We start from the raw sequence: 19695 nt of genomic DNA on the forward strand, positions 1-19695 counted from the left end.
GCTGTTTCCAAGGGCTGGAGACCCAGGATCAAATGCACGGGGCACCTCTGGCTCATTGCTTGCATTTAGTCTTCTGTTCTTTGCTTAATCTATTCACTTTTTTTTTTTGAGACAGCTGTTCCTTACTTGTTCTTGTGGTCTTTTTTTTTTTTGGGGGGAGGGGGTGGATGATTGTATATTAATGAAGATTTGGAAGTAGTGCACAGAGCCATGCATCCTTAACCCAATTTCCCCCTAGCCCTGTGGAGCTATGTACAGTCTCAAAAGACTCAGTAAGCAGAAAATAGACAGTACTACAGTCAGCATACACACCAGGTCCTCCAGAAGCATACCTTTACATCATCCCGCCCTCTGCTCAGTCTCTGGCAACCGCAAACTCGTTCCCATTTCTATAATTTTTCAAGATTTAAATGCATGGGATCGTGCATAGGTTGAATTTGGGATAACATTTAAATGCTGTATGGCCTTTCTTTGTGTGTGTTTAGGTGTGTAAGCTCATGCATACCATGGTGCACAGGTGGAGGTCACAGAACAACTCGCAGGAGTTGATTTTCTCTTTCCACCATGTGGATTTGGGAGTGGATTGAACTCGAATTTGGCAGCAGATCCTTTGCCCACTGAGCTATCTCACCAGCTCTGGATAGCATTTCACTGTTGTGATTTCATTTAGCATAATCCTGAAAGGATTCGCATAGATCATTGCTTCTATCAATACTTACTTCCCTTTTATTATTATTGTTGGGCACTATTCAAGATATGAGTCCTGTGGCTTTATAAAAAAGCACTGCTCACCTGTTCACAGACGCCTGGGCAAATTTTACTTTGTTTACTGTGAGGAAACCACTCTGCTCATTCCCACACAAGCTTGTGTGTCAGCCGAAGTCTTCGTTTCTGCAGGTCAATTTCTCAAAAGCCTGCTGAGCTATCTCCAGTAATAGCTAAAGCATTTCCCATTCCCATCATCAACCTGCCAAGGGGCTGCTTCCCGGCTCTTCGCCAGCCTCTGGTGCTATTTGGTCCTGGCCGTCTGGCCAGCTGCATTGTCCTGGTGAGACATCGCTGTGGTTTTAGCTGCTGCTGCTGCTGCTGCTGCTGGACTTCTTGCATGGGCCTACTTGCCATCTGTATATTCTCTTGAAGAAAACCTGTCTCCGTGTCTCTTGTTCCCTTTCTAAGTGCTGTTCTATGTGTGGCTTATAAATATTGTCTCCTATTCTTTGCCTTTTCTTTCTTCCTCTCCCTTCTCTGCTTCCTTCCCTCTCTCTGATAGGGTTTCCCATGTTCCAGGCTGTCCTAAAACTCACGAGATTGTCAAGGATGACCTTGAACATCTAGTCCGCTTCCCAAGAGCTGGAATTGCAGACATATGCCACCATGGTCAGATACCATCGACCAAACCCAAGGCATGCCAGGCAAAGGCTGTTAGCAACCAAGCTACATACCCCGGACCCCTGCTTGCCCTTTCGTTTTGCGAGGTCCAGCTTACTCACCTTCCCTTTGACCAATAATGCTTTTGGAGACAAATCTGAACTCTGCCAACTCCCAGATCTTAAAAATGACAGTTAGGACTTTTTTTCTAATAGTTTTATAGGTTTGGGATTGCTTGTTTTCCTTTAGCAGGGTCTTGTTATAGAGCCCAAACTGGCCTCACACTATGGTCCTCCCCAAATTCTGGGGTTATAGTCTGTGCAACCATAGCTGGCCAGGTCACAGCAGACATTTGTTCTTAGGCTCTAGAATCCCCCTTCTCCGTATCTCCATCACTGATTCAGGATCGTTAGCTATAAAGGTTCGTGCATACCTTGGCCAGAAGTCAGTTTGGTGTGTTCTCCAGGGTCTTTCCTCTGCTCCATTGCTCTCTGAAGATATCTGTTCACCAGCAATTATACTGAGTTCTCATTTGATTCTCTCTCTCTCTTCTGAAATTGCTTTACCTGTTCCACTCTGATAGTTTTAGAAAAATGAGTCATGTTGCAACTTTGATAGCAGTTTGTTCATTCTGATCCAGGTTCAGGAAGAAGCAACAATTTTATTATGGGTCTTCCCTGCGAAGATTTCCTTCGGGTCTTCCCACACACGACTGTTACGTTTATTACCCATTCACATATGTCCACTTTGATTCCTTTCACTTTTGTAGTTTTTACCCCACACACCCTGCTTATAGTTTTCTAAGATTGAAACTTAAACATCTTCATGGTTTTTGGCTTCTTTTTAGCTATCATTTTGAAATAGAAGCTCATTGTGTGGTCCTTGTGGGCCTTGAACTTGCAATCTTTCCTCCTCGGCCTCCCAAGTGCAGTGATTATAGGCATAGCTAGCATTTTCATTTTTTGGAAAGCCATTGTATACATGATTGGTCAAAATTACAATGCTCCAGCCCAAGTGGGAAAGTGTGGTGATTCCTTTAAGAGGTCAATATATAGAATTACCACACACTCCATCATTCTGCTCCTAGCTGTAAATACAAGAGAATTAGAAAGTGGTACTCAAAAATGTGTACAAAAACGTTTTAAAACTATGGGTACTTACATGCTCTTGGAAGAAATATTCATAATTGAATATGAGAACAATCCAGATGCTCACGATGGGATGAAGGCTAAACAAAATGAGGTGTATGCAGACAGCTGTGGTGTTCATTCGTAGAAAGGGATGGGACTGAGATGCCTGCTACAGTAAGGGTAGCTGGAGGACACTGGACTGGAGGAGCTACACAAACAGGCACTTGAATGATCCCATTTACATGAAATACACTTGCTAACTAAATCCACATACACAGGGAACAGACTAGAGGTGGGAGAAGAGAAGGCAGTACCTTTGTCCCTGTTTCACTTAGGGTGGTGTGTTTTGAAACTGGAGGTAGTTCTAACACTGAGCATCTAAAAGGTTAACTGTCGGCTTAAAATGGCTGCTTTATAAAAACAGAGCTAAAAATCTGCAAGTGGTATTCTTTTTAAATATTTGCTTTTTAATGTGCATGAGTGTTCTGCCTGCATGGATGTGCGTTGCATGCATACCTGGTACCTGCGGAGACCAGTAGATGGCATCAGATCCTGAGTTACCGACCACGTGGGTACTAGGAACAAAACTCGAGTTCTTTGGAGAAGTAGCTGGTGCTCTTAAGCACTTGAGCTCTCTCTGGCCCCGCTATTTTTTTTTTTTTTTTTTTTTTTTTTTTGCTTTTGCTATACTGGGGATCAAATGCAGGGCCACACACCGTAGGCAAGCTGTCTCCTCCTGAGCTACAGCCCTGGGGAGGTTGTAATTTTACTTTCAGCGCCTATGTGTTCGCCTCTAGTGTAAAGGAATTCAGTGGATTTTTTTTTTTTTGTATTTTATCTTGTATCCCCTGATCCAGCTGGACTTACTTTGTTAATTGTAGAAATAAAACAAAACCTCCCTTGGTATTTTCTATATGGACAATTATGTCAACCATGTATAAATAAGGATGATTCAACCTGCTTTTTAAAAAATTACTACACCTAAAATGTGTGTGTGTTTGCAAAAGAAGTCAGAGAAAAACCTGAAGGAATCAGTTTTCTCCTTCTACCATGTGGGTCCTAGGGATCAAACTCAGGCTTGGCAACAAAATTGTTCTCAATTTTAGGGGGAAAGCATTCAGTGTAGTGTTACCATGAAGTTTTTATAAACCCTGTAAAATTTAGTTTCCTTTACATATTTTTCTTAGTGTTTCAATTGTGACTGGTGTTGACTTGTGCCAAATGCTTTTCCTGCATCAGTTGATATGTGGTTTTTTTCTCTTTCTTATTTCATTTTGTCACTGAAGCGACTTGACAGATTTGCAGACACAACACCATCATGAGGTCTCTGGAATAAATCACTTTGTCATGGCTCACAAGTCTTAGGTATGACCCAATCCTATTAACTCCTATTTCCTTAAGCTTCTTTTTTTAAAATCCACAGCCACCCACCTGTATTATTTTTCTTTGTATTATGGTGTTTTAGGTACCAAGTTAATACCAGAGTCATAAAAATGAATTAGGTAAATTAGCCACTGTCTGTTTCCTTGGCTCTACATTTACCGTGTCTGAGACGAACAAGGTTCTTGTTTGCTTTGGCTCACGTCTGCACCCCAGACCCTCCTCCCCTTTCAAACTGCTCCACTCTTTGCAGCCTCTTGTAGACTGCAGGAGGCTAGGTTATGTTTTAAATACCTTTTGCCAATTTCTATCCTTTAATTATCAGACTTGATTTTTACATGTTCAAGTGTTTGCTAACGTGTATGTATCTACATCACATGTATGCTTGGTGCTGAGGATACCAGGAGAGGGTGTTGGGATCCCCTGGAGCTAGAGTTATAGGTGGTTGTGTGGGTGCTGGGAACCAAAACCGATCTTCTGAAAGAAAGCAGTAAGCACTCTTAACCTGAGATTTTTCAGCAGCTCCAATCGCACACTCAGACTACTTCCGCTTCGTTAGCATGCTGAAATATAACTCTGCCATTTTAGTTTTGCTTTTAAGTTGGGTCTGGCTGAATTCATGATCCTCCTGCCTCAGCCTTTCAAGTACTAGGATCATAGGTACACACACAAGCTTTCTTCTTGTCTTCTAACAGATATGAGGTGTTTTCTTTTTCTTAAATTTAATTTTTCATTTTGAGTAAATCTTTTCTGCATTTGTTTTATTGACTGCCTACTGGTGTATTTTCCACATTCAAATACGGAACCCTTATCTTCTTTGCTTTCCTCTTTAACTGTGCTCTGTGGTTTAGGACCTTAGTAGTTAGTGTGACAACTTTCACTGCATTGTCAGTATAATTAGGAGACTGAGAAGGGAAGCCTATTGCATTCCTCCTAGTTTTCCTCCTCAGGACCCTTTCATTTTTATGATGCTCAAGGCCTCCTCCTTTTATTATTTCTTTTCTCTTTATTTTCCTCATTATTTTGGGCAGGATGGCTGATAATTCTATTAATTTATTTTGACTTTTCCTTCTGTCTTACTTTGCCCTTATTCTTAGAGATTCTGGGGGTGTTTTTGGTTTTGGTTTCTTGTCTTCACAAAACATGCTTTCTCTGGTCTCCACCATTTCTGACGGGTGAAGCAATCATCAACATTGCTTTCTCTCTCAAAGTGTTACTTCTCACTACTTCCAAGAAGTTTTGGTTTTCCAAACTTTGACTATGGAGTGCTTGGGCGTGTATTTCTTTGGGCTTCCTTGAGGCCCACCCAGCTTCTTTGTCCTTTGCTAAAGTCAGGATGTGTTGACCTCTCTGCAGCCTACCCTCTTCCTGCTTTTTCATGTCACAAGTTAGCTCTTCTGTTAGGAATCAACCAGGCTCCAAAAATCTCTTGGCTTTTTGGTTTTGCCTCCCACCTCTTGTATTTTTTTCCCACACTGGCAGCTACTGTTCATTTGTTCTTTCCTTTGCCCACTCACTGTGGTTTTATATCTCAGCTATGGTTTCTAATACTAAAATCACCATTCAGGTCTTTCTATCCTCTGCCTTACTGAGGCTGTTTTCCCCAGCTTTTAGCATGATCCTGGGGCTTGCTGTGGCATCTCAGTGGTGCCTGTTTACTCAGTCACTGTGTTAGGTGAAGGCATTCTGATGAATTGGGCACTTTGGCTGGGTGGTGGACATTTTGTTTTCTAGGATTTTCCTGGTTCTTGACACCTGACCATCAGTTGAAAGCTGAGGATACTGGAGATTTATGAGCCTCTGGGTCTCTTTAGGTCCTGTTTCAGCTGGCTCGCTCTGAATCCATTCTAGCATGGTGGGGGGGCAAGAAGAACCACCAGTGATGGATGGGAGCTGAGTCCCCATGGCTCCGATGACACAAGCAGGGAGGTGGTGCTGCCAGGAGGTCCTGCCCAATGTTTGACACACACTGGCGGTGGGAAAGTGGCCATAGGCTGTCTTACTATCCCTGGAGTGTGTGAAAATCCAGGCTCTCCTCTGAGCCTCTGCTGAAACGGTGCAGATGGAGTCTACATTGTTTCTCTATGACCGGCTGGCTCGTTTTACATAGCCAGGCTGTCCTTTTCCTGGTACCGTCACTAGAGCAGACCGTGTGTGTCCAAGCATGTCCTCTTTGGTACTTCTGGGGTGCTGCCTTTCTTAGTCACAAACCTGAACTGTACGAGGCAAAAGAGAACGCAGAGAATTTAGCACACGGGGCCTTGGGTCTTTTGAGGCCCTACTGAAGTCTCTGCCACTTCCCCATTCAGGCTTGCCCTAGTTTGTTGCATGAATAATAAGAGATTTTAGTTGTACTTAACTGGAGAAATAGAGAAAAGCACACCTACTCCGTCTTCCCAGCTATCAGTCTCCATTCAACCCTATTCTAAACTGGTGTGGGTTTTCTGTCTGTCATTTTGAGATGAGGCTTCACTATGCTGACCAGGCTGGACTCAGGCAATCCTCCCACCTCAACCCGGGACTATACCAAGTGTTAGCACAAGCACACAGATCCAGTCTAACTAGGTTGTTGTTCTAAAAATAGCTATAAAACCTTCATTTGTGTGAGTATGTTCATGTGGGGGAGGGTGTGCAGATGCCAGAGGCCAACCTTGGTGTCATTCCTTAGGAGCCACCGACCTCCCTCCTCAAGGTCTCTCAGCAGCCCAGGGACTCTCCAAGCAGGTTAGGGTTGCTAGTTTAGGGAGCCCCAGAGACCCACCAGTCTCTGCTTTTCCAGCATGAGGATTGCAAGCTTGCAATGCCATGCCCAGCTTTGTTGTTGTTGTTGTTTGTTTGGGTTTTGTTGTTGTTGTTGTTTTGGACTAAGAACTGAACTTGGGTCTCATGCTTGTATGGGAAGGCCCTTTACCAACTGAGCAGCTTCCCCAGCTCTAAGTTTCTATTCTCTCTGCTTTCACTCGTGGGAACAACTGGGGCTAGCAAGTGGGAGCCAAGTCAGTCCTTCCCAAGGGTTCCGGTTTCTTATCTGACTCTGTACAGGAATGTTCAGGAACATCCAGGGCTCTATTCCAGGACGCAGAGGTCATTTCTTCCCAGTATTTGTCTTTCAGTTCACGATTCACCTCTCTTTCTCTGGGAGAGGGGCTGGAACAGTTTAAAGATTTCTCTTATTTTTCTGCAATCTAGGATCTAAATGTAATTACTTTTCTTAGTTGTTCAAGAATTGTATTGTTTGTTAAAGGGCCCAAACCACTGATTTAAAAAAAAAGTGAATCCCCTGCCACACACGATAGGACACACCTGGAACTCTAGATCTAGGAAGGTTGAAAGGCAAGTTGATCCTGAATACAAGGCCACTCTGGCCTAGAGTGAGCTATGTCTCAAAAAACAAAAGAAGTCCCAAAACTTGATATGATTGCTAATACTAAGTGCCAGGCTGTCCCAAGCTTGCCACGTTTCCTCACGAAACCTTCAGAATAAGCTTCAGATATAGGCGTTTGCATTATCCCCATTCACACAGGAGAGGCAACTAAGGTACAGAGGCCCAAAGAAACGCAAGTCTCACAACTGGACAGTGGTGACGCTCAGCGGGGCCTAGTGGCACAGGACTGTATTACTCCCAACTACAGGAGAAGCAGAGACAAGAGGGACACAGGTTCAAGGCCAGCGTGACTCCAGATCCACACCCCCACTTAAGGCAGACTCCCTGAGGCCGAGGCTGCTCTGTGCAGTCTGAGGTGGAGCACTTGCCGGGAAACCCCTTACAGTCATGAATGCACTCGCTCCTCGAGGGACAGTGTATTGTCTTTCTGCGGCTCAAAATTTTGTCACCAACTCTCCACAGTTTGCTTACTCTTACAAGCTGATCAAAACAAGCAGAAACCGGAGCAAGTGCCGCAACGTGCCACCGGGCTGCAAACCTACCCTGTGCAAGAGCGCACTGAGATGCTTCCATGTGACTCGGGATCGAAATATGTCCGCGGGAGAACACACAGCCGTCACCACTTCACACTCCAGGACCTCCTGGCCCCCTTTAATTGCCAAATTCGTATCCCCATTCCAAATCTTTTGTACAGTTGAAAATACGGAACTGCCAAAGTGAGAAGTCCCTTCACAGAACTGTTGAAAACCAATAGATCACAAACAGGAGGTCCCAGGTTCCTGCTTGCAAACACTAAAAACATTCCATCCCAGCACACAGAAATACCCTCGGGTTCTGTTATGTTCCATACAGCTTTGACTCCCCCTTTTTGATAATTTCTTCCATTTCGTCTGAGATCTTCCCTTTATAGTCGTTTGGTTCTATCGCTTTTAACTTCTCTTGATACTCCAGTGGCAAACCGTTTTCTTTTGCACCCATGCAGATAACCTAGAAGGGGTTAAAACAAGGACGTCCTTTTCGTTAGGGGCATGCTTTAGTGTACCATAGCTTGGTCTGTACTGTCAAAAGTCCACAATATTGGCTTTAGATGACTAAAGAATCAATACTTTGTTAAAAAAAACAAAACCTAGCCACAGCCACTGTTCCTCATTCTGAGGGTGTCTGCAGAAGGGATCTCAAAGCAGCTTGAAGCATTGTCAGAGTATCAATTCCACTCAATGGCATGACTTAAAATGTTTTATATTAAGACAAAATGTACTGTTATAGTATAAGATTTAGGTGATGTTTTAAGAAAAATTACAATTTTTTTTTTTGGTTTCTTAGAGACAGGGTTTCTCTGTGTCACAGTCCTAGCTGTCCTGGAACTAGTTCTTGAAGACCAGACTGGCCTCGAACTCACAGAGATCCACCTGCCTCTGCCTCCCAAGTGCTGGGGTTAGAGGCGTGTGCCACCACCGCCTGGCAAAAACTTACAACCTTTAAAAAAAAAATAAAAAGGCAAAGCTTTTAGGCAGCAGCTGTCAATGCCACTGTCTACTTCTGCTTAGAAGAGACACAGAGGACAAGGGATCCCCAAGATGGGCACCATGCCAGAGGCTCAGCCCCTGTGTTACCCTCTACATCAGCCAGGTCTCCACAGGCCACACAAGGTACCTAACCTTGGGTTTCTACCAAGGGGCATCCGGCCTCATCCCACTTGGATTTTGTGTTTTGGAGGGTGGATTCCCTGACTCCAAAAGGCCTAGTGACCTTTTCATTTAGGGAAGAAAATACTTCAGCAACGGAAAACACACTCCCCCTTCATGAAAAAAAATTAATCTGTTCTATGAGCTACTGTTTGTTAAAGAAAAAAATTATAAAACTATAAAAAATTATAGTATGTATAGACTATTATACATATATAATAGATACTATAAATCTATTAAAATACACTTTCCTTATTTAAAACATTTTGATTAAAACACTGATATGGGATTTCAAGTTTGTAAAAGCTTTCTAACAATGAAACGCCCTCTAACTCAGCCCAGTGGAGTTAAAGATTGCGCACAGCCCAGTAGCTCACCTTCTTATACTGTGGTGATGGGGGAGCGCTCTCGTAATTCGTCATCAGGTAACTTCGACAGGTTATTTCTTTCCCTTCCTGAGTTGACACTTTAATTTCTATTACAACATATACTCCACTTTTAACTCCTTCTTGCCTGAAACCAAATGAAGAACATTTTAACCACATTTAGGAGACTGGTTTATAAGGTAAGATGCTTAACTCAAGTTGAAGTATAAGATTAACCCTGTATCTGCATAGGCATGTTTGCTCACTAAGTGTCACCATGTCAAATATACACTTAGCATTTTTTTGTAACCACTATGCAGCCCTGTCTGGCCTGGAACTCGCTATGTGGACCAGGCTGGGTTCAAACACACAAAGATCCACTTGCTTCTGTCTTCCGGGTGCTGAAATTAAACATTTGCCCAGCCTTGCTTTTGTGCATTACCATGTCCGATATGCTCAGCATTTTAATGTTGCAGTTGGCTTCTGGATCCATAGATCCAACCAACTTTGGACTGAAAATATTTTCTAAAACTTGGGTCTTAACTGAACATATGCAGATTCTCTTCCTGGTCCTTATTTCCTTAAAAGGAAAGCTATTCCGGTAAACTACACTGATATTGTATATGCAGTGAAGTAACCCCAGGTGATGCTGTTCCGGTAAACTACACTGATATTGTATACACAGTGAAGTAACCCCAGGTGATGCTGCAATGCATGTGGGTACCGGCAGGTCACATGCACGCATGTAGCACTTTACACAAGGGACTTAACATCTGTAGATTCTGTGAACAAAGACAACAAGCGCACTGGTACACTCATGCAGATCTCTGTATGTTTTTCTGTCTGAAAACATGCTTCAATCTGCTTATTTGTACCTCTGTGCCCTGAAGCACTACCCTGAAGCAAGAGCGTACCCGAAGAGGAAGCAGAGGCTCTGCTTCCTCCAGCTTCAGCCAAGTACAGCACACCCGGACACTAGGCTCTTTTCAAGGCCAGCTCTTCCTGGCAGTGTGCATCATATCAGGCACGCCTTCACACAACTCTGAGAATTTTAGTTCTACTGTATTTTTCAATGTCTTTACAAATTCTTTTTAGTTATTCAAGTGTAACCTCAAAGAATTGAAAAAACCAACACACTTTCAAAATCAAAAAAAAATGCAACAATTATAAAAAGCTTCATGACTTTTTGCATTGTGAAACCAAAAAGATAATTTTAATAATAGAAACAGAATTTAAAAACCAGGGCTTCTGTCTTTTTGCCTGAGACTGCGAACATCGCCCTGACCCAATCAGTAAGCGTGCCTCTTTGTAGATTTACAAATAAACCGCAGTTTCTAACTGTCGCACTAGCTCTGAAGCATAAAGTGTATCTACAGCGCATCCGCAGACGCGACCGCTGTCAGAACTATTGTAACTTATAATTAGAAGCCACCTACTCATCCAGGGAACTCAAATTGCTTTTGTTCATTTTCCACACTACTCCCCACACTTCGTCGCCAGGACTTTGAAAAATGGTAGCTATACCTCCATGCCACCTCTCACTTGTTTTGCCTTGGAAATTGCCAAAGTCGAGCTTAAAGTCCTGCAAAGAAAACAAAGCGATATAGGATCAATACCTATTTTAGCAAGAATTCCTCTCTTCAAAATACAAATGATTTGCCTTGAACTCCATGCGAGAAAAAACATTTGATAACCTTTGTTTTCGTGTACAAAAGTGTGGAAAATAAAGATAAACAGACCAAGACCCAAATCTCAAGGACTATAGATTCATTTTTATTTTCCTTTAAAAATGAAGCTTGCTCTGAACATAAAGGCATCTAAACATAAAAAAAAAACCCTTAAGGAAATCCAATATGTCATATAGTAGCTTTAGCTTTCATTTTTGCAAAGGACTTCTCAGTCTACTTAAATGCACGTGTATTTTCACTTAGACTGGGTGATGTTACATGTCTGCACAGTATCTTACCTGAATCACTATATTTACGCTAAGTGAGCTGATTTAGGGTGTATAAGCATTAATCTTCATGAACTGTATCAATTTATTTTCAGTACCTAAGAGCAGCTAATACTTACTGAATATTCATTATGTGCTATATACATTAGCTGTTACTTTACATGGACCAGTGTTTTACTTAATTTACGGCAGAAAAATTACAGTGTAGAAGGATTAAGTCACTTCCCTAAAGTCTTATAACTAACAAATAACAGAGCCTCCATTCTAAGTTAGCTTGTACTATCATCGATGGGCAACCAGAGTGAGGGCATCTGCCTTGTGTGGCCTAAGATGTCCTTCAATCTCTTCACAGCACACAGGATGGACTAAATGACAGTGTTGTAGTCCTTTTTGGTCACCTCTGTTTTCTCCAAAATTTTGTTCGACAACACAGAGAAAATGCTGGTCCAAGTACCCAAGACCTTCCAGCAGCATACTGGGTATTCTAACATCAGTAGAAGAGACTGGCAGCATACCTCTTGCTAAATGCGGCAGGCATTGATGTGGAATAATCCTTCCTTACTCTGATATGTATCACTCTCATTGGTTAATAAAGAAGCTAAGACTGGCCTCTAGTAAGGCAGGATAAAGTTAGGCAGGACAATCAAACTGAGGATACTGGGATGAAGGGCTGAGTCAGGGAAGACATCAGTTGGCTACTGAGAAAGCAGGACGTATATAAAAAAAATGAGGTAACAAGCCATAAGCTACATGGTGAAGAATAGGTAAGAAATATAGGTTAATTTAAGTGTAAGAGTTAGCTAGTAATTAGCCTGAGCTATCTTCCAAGCATTTAAAAGTAGCATTAAGCCTCTGTGTTGGTTACTTGAGAGCAGGTGGCTGGGACAGGAAAGCTCTGCCTATAGGCAGTTTCATTCCGTTTGGTTCCAAGGTTCACTGCACCTGTGTGACACAGCAGCCACCTCTCCGGCCCTTTCTTCTGATTTGAGGTTGACCTGATGATCTTCTCACCTCTTTGTCAACTCCTTTCTGCTCCCCATCTTGAAATGTCAGGGTTTCTTGGGGTTCAACTTAGGTTCTTTTTTAATTTAGCAATGTTCCCAGACAGCCTCACCACCTCTGGCAGCTTCTAATACCACCGAATGCTTCAGTCACCTCTAAAACCAGTCCGCGTCTCTATTACGAGACACAAAAGCAATTAGAGCACAGTAATGCCTAACAAATGTTCACTGATATTTTCCTGTTCTCCTGGCTGTCTAGGTAGCGTCTCAAACTCAATTATATTCAAAGTTGGTTCATAAGTTTTACCTCCCAAACCTGATTCTCCTCGGTAAACATTGCCACCATCCTCTACCTGGTTGTGCAAAAACTTGAGTCATATTTGTATTGCTTCCCTTCACACACAATCATCAACGTTCAGTGATGTTATCTTCTAGGTATTGCTCAGAGCCATCTACCTTCCCTGACACCTCCCTGCTAGACCACAGTGGCATTATCTTTGAAATGAACATGGCAAAATCTCAACTAGACTTCCAATAGCCACACTTGCTCCATTTTGCACAGTAACCAGGATGCGCTTACAAAGATGTAAGTCCCGTCATTTGCTTTGATCCTCAGGGCCCGCAAGAGATGTCCAAAGGTCTCTGTGGTCACGTTAAGACGCGATACTTTCTTATCTCTCCAGTCCTCAAGGCCACATGTTAGAGACTCCAGCTACTTTGACTGGAACAACCACTTCCTCTTTTTTCAGGTCCTTTGAACAAGTACCTTATCTTGGTTTCTGTTTGTTTGTTTTTTGCTCTTCTTCTTTCCATTCAGGTCTTAGCTTAAAAGTTCTATTCAGGAGGGCTTTCCTGAGCATCTTGGTTAGATTCTCTGGTCATATAACGTCCTCTTCTAAGGCTAACCACAGCTAGAATTTATTATTTATGCGATATTTCTTTCCTGTGCCCTGACTAAGCATTTGAGCTTCCTTCCTGCACACTTTGGAGTTTCGGGTAGGCAGTACAGAGCATGACCCCAGTTTTCAAACTTCAAAGGCTAGAAGTTGGTTAGCAATGATCGTCTTGCAGTAAGGACATGGATACATGTTGAGACTTAGCCATTTAGGGTACCCAGAGAGGCTCTCAATTAGAGCTAGTGTTCAAGACCATCAGGGATTCCACTCTAGGTGTCAGAAACTGCAGGGCTATGGCATAGCAGCATTTACTAGTTTACTAGTTCAGGAAAGGTGCAGCGCAGGCCTGGGCTGGTCCTCTCATCCAAGGCTGGTTTTACACACACCAGACCTGCCTGTTGACTCAGCTCCGTACTCCAGTCTTTCAACAGGATGAGCTCTCTAACATCTTCCAACATCCTCTCTCCCGCCCCCTTTCTTTCTTAGACCTGCCGGTTTCTGTTGCCTGAAACCAAGAACTCTGACAAGGTTAGCAAAGATCGTGCATACTTGGCTCAAGTTATCAAAGGCACGACACACAATCGGACTGTACACAGGTAGGTCTTCCAAGTAGCGAGGCTGCTCAGTCATCTTTGTAAGCCCAGCACTGAGTGCCAGAAGAATACGAATTAAATAAGCAAATGAACTGTGGTCAAGAGCAACAGTTCACCAGAGTTAGTTAAAGTTTATCGGATAGGGACACAGGACTCCTGAGGGAGCACCTCCATATGAAAGACACGACTCCAGGTTCTGATCCAGGTCTCAAGAACAGGACCACTCAGATATGGAGGAAAAGACAGATACACAGAATTTCAAAAAACTGTGGGGGACAAGTCCTGTGACAAAGGCATGCACAGGATGGAAAGCAGCTAGTTCCCATAGATGGCATCCGATAGGATGGTGGGAAAGGACAGCCGGTGGAGGGCTGCGAACCCTGAGGGTAGCCAAAAGTTCCCGGGAGGGATCGCCCCTGGCCGGCTCTCCCGGTAGCGGGCACAACGGCACTGACCTGCAGGCGCGCCACGCAGCAGAACACGGCGGAGGGGTTTCGCAGGTGGATCCTCTCGGTCAGTAGGTTGCTGCCGTAGGCGAAATACAGGAACGTCTCCCCCTCCTGGCCCGCGTGGTCCTCCCAGCCGGAGCTCGCCATATCTGCCAGTCCACGCCAGCAGCTCCAGGTACTGGTGAGCTCTGCCGGCGCTGCCGCAGGAGCAGCGCGCCGCCACCCACGGGTGAGCGCAGAGCAGTGGGCGGAGCTTCGGAGAGAGCGCGCTGAAGATTGGCTGCCGGCCTGCCGGCATAAGCCGACTACAGTGATTGGTCCGTCTGCACCTCCCCCACTAGGATCGCCTACCCATTGGATGGACTCCTCGGATGTCCGGCCCCCTGCCTAAGGCTACGCTGATTGGCGGACCTAACGGCAGCGCGAGAGCGGCTACACGCTTCTGTGTTCTCCCGGCCTGGACGCGCAGGTAAGACAAGGCCTCACACTCCTGTCCGTCCTAGCCTGCAACTCGGGGCAATCCTCCTGCCTCGACCTCCCTAGAGCGGGGACGGCTAATCCAACAAGCTTTGTAGGGATCCTTCACTCTGGATGCCTGGGGCGCCCTTCCCTGTGTTCAGATCCCGACATGGGATCTGCTAGACACTTGACCCCTTTCATGTTTGCTCGCCGTTTCCTCCTTTTAAAAACGAGTCACCCAAAACCTCTATGCTTTAATAATCTTGAAATGAAGATAGGAGTGCAAACTGAAGGCCTAGGGTGATGACTGCCATTGGACCTCAGATATGGATTTAAATACAACTCCACACCGACAGGGGCCAGGATTCCTGGAGACTGAATCCAGGTCAAAGCTGGGAGTGAACAGTACCTCTTAGAACATGCTTCAGAAAGGGAGAATCCTGAGACAAGCAAGGTCCTTCCCAAAAGAATACCCACTAGACAAAATGAGAACAATTCGAGCCTCAAAACAATGGGAAACTAAACTGTGATCGTTAGCATTAAATGTGTCATTGCCCTCAGGAAGTAAGCCACATTAAAACGGAAAACAAAACCAGATTGCCACACTGTCGGTGGTGAACATTTCATCCTTTACTTTAAAAAGTGGTTATTTAAGAAAATAGTGTTTGCCGGGCGATGGTGGTGCACGCCTTTAATCCCAGCACTGGGGAGGCAGAGGCAGGCAGGTCTCTGAGTTCAAGGCCAGCCTGGGCCACAAGAGCTAGTTCCAGGACAGGCTCCAAAGCTACAGAGAAACCCTGTAGTGTGTTTATTCTGCCTTTCTAGTGCTGGCTGTATTTTTGGAAACCCAAATATACCAGCTAAATGCAGGAAAGAGGGTAGACCATCATGATTCAGTCTCTACTGAAACAAACCTTGTCAGGAGCATCAGTGGAACTGCTTGTCAGGAAGGTCACAGGGGTGTTTGTAGGGTTTCAGGTAGTCCCCCAGGGATAACTGCTAGTCATGGGGGAGGGGGACCAGGGCCACCTGGGAAGCCTGAACTCTCACCTGATGGCAAGTCAATCTGGTCACCAATAAAGAAGACTAGCCCGATATGGTCTTCTGATTTGAAGCAACACGGAACTCCAGCATCTGCAAGTTATGAGCAGCAAAGGTCTCGCAACATCACCTTTTTATATCATCCTGTTTTTGAAACCTTTCATGTGGAAGGAAAAGTGGAAACAGTCAGGAACACCTAGAACCTATCTCTTAAATTATTGTGATTAAAAATAAAAAGTAACGCTGGGGCTCGCTAGATGGATAAGCAGGCGTAGGCACTTGCTACCAAGCCAGAAGGTTTGAGAGTTAGATCTCCAGGTCCCAGGAAAGATTCAGCTCCTACAGGTTTCCTTTGATCTCTAAATTATCCGAAGTTTGTAATGTCCCTACTGCAGAGTACTGCAATTTAAGGCTTTGTTTTAAAAATTTGCTTATTTGTGGGTTTGGGTTTTTTTGTTGTTGTTTTTTGAGACAAAAGTTTTGCAATGTTGTCTAGTGTTGGGGGTCACGTGAGAGGAACAGCAAGCAGCTTCAGGATTCATGGAGTCGACATAAACAGGCTGGGTGAGCCTTGGAGCGGAGAGCTCAAGAACTGTGTGTCCCGAGGACCTTGTGCTGTTGTTGAGCACAGCTCTGCTTATTGCCCTCGAGGTCACCATGTCCCTCATAATCTATGAATTGTCTGAAAACCCTCGGAGTTTCTAGCCCCTCAATGGGCAGTGTTACGGGTACCCAAAATAATAGTGATTGGCCTTTTCCAAGCATTGATGCAGGAGTTTATTAATGATTTAACCACCACCCTTGGAAAGAATTTAGAACCAGGAGGTGATGGTACACGCCTTTAAACCCAGCAGTCAGTAGGCAGAGGCAGGAGAATCTCTGAGTTTGAGGCCAGCCTGGTCTACAGAGTGAGTTCCGGGAAAGTCAAAGATACATAGAAACCGTGTCTCAGAGAGAAGAGAGGAAGAGAGACTTAGTAAGGTTAGATTAACGTGTTTTTGTTACTGGCTTTGATGTAGAAAATCTTGGGGGAACGATTTAATGTTTAGAAAGGCACACTTTTAATAGCTGAACAAGGGATGAGAGCATTTCTTGTACCCATTTCTGCCCTGGCATCCTGGTATGATTTAATAGAAAATTCGTGATGAGTGGGTGTGTTGCACTCTGAGGACTTAAAGTAGAAATAGCTTTTTATATATATAAAAGTGTAGATTAGTGATTCTTTTAGGTTTTTTTTTATAAGATTACCTTTTGAGATAAATAGTAAAATGTTTGGTCCTTTCTTTGTAACCACAAAATGCAGCTTGTCGGTAAAAGAACTGACTGAGACCCTTGCTTGCCTATGCTTTGTTAATCTATAACAAGTTGCTTAGGCGTGAATATATATGGGTCCTTGGGAGTGATTTGTTTTTTACCTGTATTATGCAAAATGTTTAATCATCTAAGGGAAATGCGAAACATGCTGGGTTGTTTTTTTTTTAACTTGCATTCATTGTAGTAATTCATTTAAAAAAATAGACTGTAACTACATGGTAATTTTTTTATTGTTTGAAAGATTTTGCTGGGGTATAGAAGCTATGCAAAGATATATAGAAGGAAGACATCTAGGAAGAGATAGAAGGAGAACAACTGGGGAAAAGAAGGAGGAGAGCATCAGGGTAGAAGAAGAGAACAGAGAAAGATTGAATAGGAGTGACAGAAAGAGAAAAATAAAATGAACAAGGAAGCTTTGGCCCCTAGAAAAGACCCTGTGTGTCTGTGCATCTGTCCAGCAGTTCACCTATTCCGTATCTTCTCTCTGGTGTCTCTGACCTGCTGAACTCTCCATCCTAAGTACTGGCGTTATAATCCAGTCCCCGCAGATCCAGCAATTTAATTATTTTAAAGGTTATTTCTTTTCTCTTCTTGTACATCTTTCAGATGGCTTAATTTCATAGCTGTTAGTTATTCTCTACACTTTTTTGTGAAAAAAATCTAAAATGAATGTTTTCTTAAACTCTGAAAATCTTGCTAATTCCAAATACTTATTTCGCTATCCCATGGAAAATGTGTGCAAAGCACTATTGGCCAGCAATGGGCAGTAAGTAGCAAGGTTAATTCCGGCTTTTGTATTTGTCACTATTTCAACCAAACCCAAGTTAATCCTAGTTAACACTCACCTAACCCTTGTTAACTGAGGCCATAGCCTAAATTCCTTCATTTACTAATTCACTTGTCTCTGGAGAAAGCTCTATGCAGAATGTACTGTTATCCTGTCACAGGTGTGGACAGGCAGGCTGTAGTTAGCAATGGCTGGAGCAGATCCCACCACTCCTGGGTCCTGCCTCCCAGACTGCCCACCTTGCAGCACTCTAGATAGAATAGGTATATCTATTATAGAGGTATAGTAGATAATATAATAGGGTGCTCTAACTATAATAGTTAATAATAACCAGATATACCCTATATTACAATCCAAGATATTATAAAACATTAGCCTCAGTCACTTGATGATAATGATAGCAAGGCCAGATGTCTTCCAAATGCCATCTTTTTTTTATTTTATTTTATTTATTTATTTATTTATTGGTTTTTTCGAGACAGGGTTTCTCTGTGGCTTTGGAGCCTGTCCTGGAACTAGCTCTTGTAGACCAGGCTGGTCTCGAACTCACAGAGATCCGCCTGCCTCTGCCTCCCGAGTGCTGGGATTAAAGGCGTGCGCCACCACCGCCCGACCCAAATGCCATCTTTTAATCCAGTTTTCTTTTGAGTTTTTTGATTGTGTGATAAATATTTTTGAGCATGAACAAATATAATTCTCTATATATTAACCTATGTGGCTGTACATTAAAGACAAAATCAATAGCATTATGTCACATTATACAGGTACTATTACTTGTTAATTTATAAATGAACCCTTCCATCCACCCCAGGCTGAGAAGGAGGCACCATGGCGATGCCCCAGCCTCGATGCGTCACCCACCTCATCTTTGACATGGACGGGCTACTTCTGGACACGGAGCGACTGTACTCGGTGGTGTTTCAGGAGCTGTGCGGCCGCTACGGGAAGACATACAGCTGGGAGGTCAAGTCCCTTGTGATGGGGAAGACGGCTCCAGAAGCTGCGCAGATCATCATCGACACCCTGCAGCTGCCCATGTCCAAGGAGGAACTGGTAGAGGAGAGCCAGGCCAAGCTGGCAGATCTGTTTCCCACAGCTGCCCTCATGCCAGGGGCTGAGAAGCTGATCAAGCACCTCCGAAAGCACAGCATCCCCTTTGGCCTGGCCACCAGCTCAGGCTCTATGTCCTTTGAAATGAAGACCAGCAGGCACAAAGAGTTCTTTGGGTTATTCAACCACATCGTGCTGGGAGATGATCCCGAGGTCAAGAGCGGGAAGCCGTCCCCAGACATATTCCTCTCCTGTGCACGGAGGTTCGATCCCGCTCCTGCCCCAGACATGTGCCTCGTCTTTGAAGATGCCCCCAATGGAGTGGAGGCAGCTCTGGCAGCTGGGATGCAGGTTGTCATGGTTCCTGATGAAAACCTGAGTAGAGACTTAACAAGAAAGGCCACCGTGGTGCTGAGTTCCCTGGAGGATTTCCAGCCTGAGCTGTTTGGTCTGCCTGCCTACGAGTGACAGGAGGCAGCCATGGGGTGCTGCCATGGGTCATGTGGCATCCCTGGGGGAACACATGGTCCCTCGGGGCCACATGGCATCCTTGGAGGGGGCCAAGTTCAGGGTCCATGCCACTGAGGAGAAAGGGGAAGGCAATGCATGGCACCAGATCGTGCCTGCTTAGACACTGCAGCCTTGTGAACATAGCCATCCCCACCTGGGTGGGCTTGGCCATCTCTCAGGAGTGTGGTTGGGTCAGTAGTTAGCAAACAGAGAGGGCCCAGGACACAGCTTGGGTACAGTATGTAATGGAGTGATGTTGTCTATGAAGGGAATGAACATGCACACAGACCACAGCATTGTGTGAATACATATGTGCCAATATATATCC

The 19695-nt window shown here is 44.2% G+C and overlaps 2 protein-coding genes across 3 annotated transcripts; one reads left to right on the top strand and one right to left on the bottom strand.

The window, feature by feature from the left end:
* Positions 1-7713: 7713 nt before the first annotated feature.
* Ggct (gamma-glutamylcyclotransferase) lies at positions 7714-14428 on the bottom strand. Of its 2 annotated transcripts, XM_041640323.1 has the most exons (4): positions 14213-14428; positions 10750-10895; positions 9326-9461; positions 7868-8250 (listed from the first exon to the last, which is right to left on the bottom strand). In XM_041640323.1, exons 1-4 carry the CDS (start codon positions 14351-14353, stop codon positions 8101-8103), a joined length of 573 nt encoding a protein of 190 aa, XP_041496257.1. In that variant the 5' UTR covers positions 14354-14428; the 3' UTR covers positions 7868-8100. The 2 variants fall into 2 exon arrangements, with proteins under 2 accessions (XP_041496258.1, XP_041496257.1); XM_041640324.1 differs by lacking the exon at positions 9326-9461 and having other exon boundaries at positions 7714-8250.
* Positions 14429-14610: 182 nt separating this feature from the next.
* On the top strand, positions 14611-19464 carry LOC121439654 (pseudouridine 5'-phosphatase). Its single transcript, XM_041640217.1, has 2 exons — positions 14611-14675; positions 18619-19464. Exon 2 carries the CDS (start codon positions 18636-18638, stop codon positions 19323-19325), a length of 690 nt encoding a protein of 229 aa, XP_041496151.1. The 5' UTR covers positions 14611-14675; positions 18619-18635; the 3' UTR covers positions 19326-19464.
* The last annotated feature ends 231 nt before the right edge of the window (positions 19465-19695 follow it).

The sequence above is a fragment of the Microtus oregoni genome, unplaced genomic scaffold, assembly GCF_018167655.1.
Source record: "Microtus oregoni isolate MIOR12 unplaced genomic scaffold, Mior012 000062F_ref0000492, whole genome shotgun sequence".
Lineage (NCBI taxonomy): Eukaryota > Metazoa > Chordata > Mammalia > Rodentia > Cricetidae > Microtus > Microtus oregoni.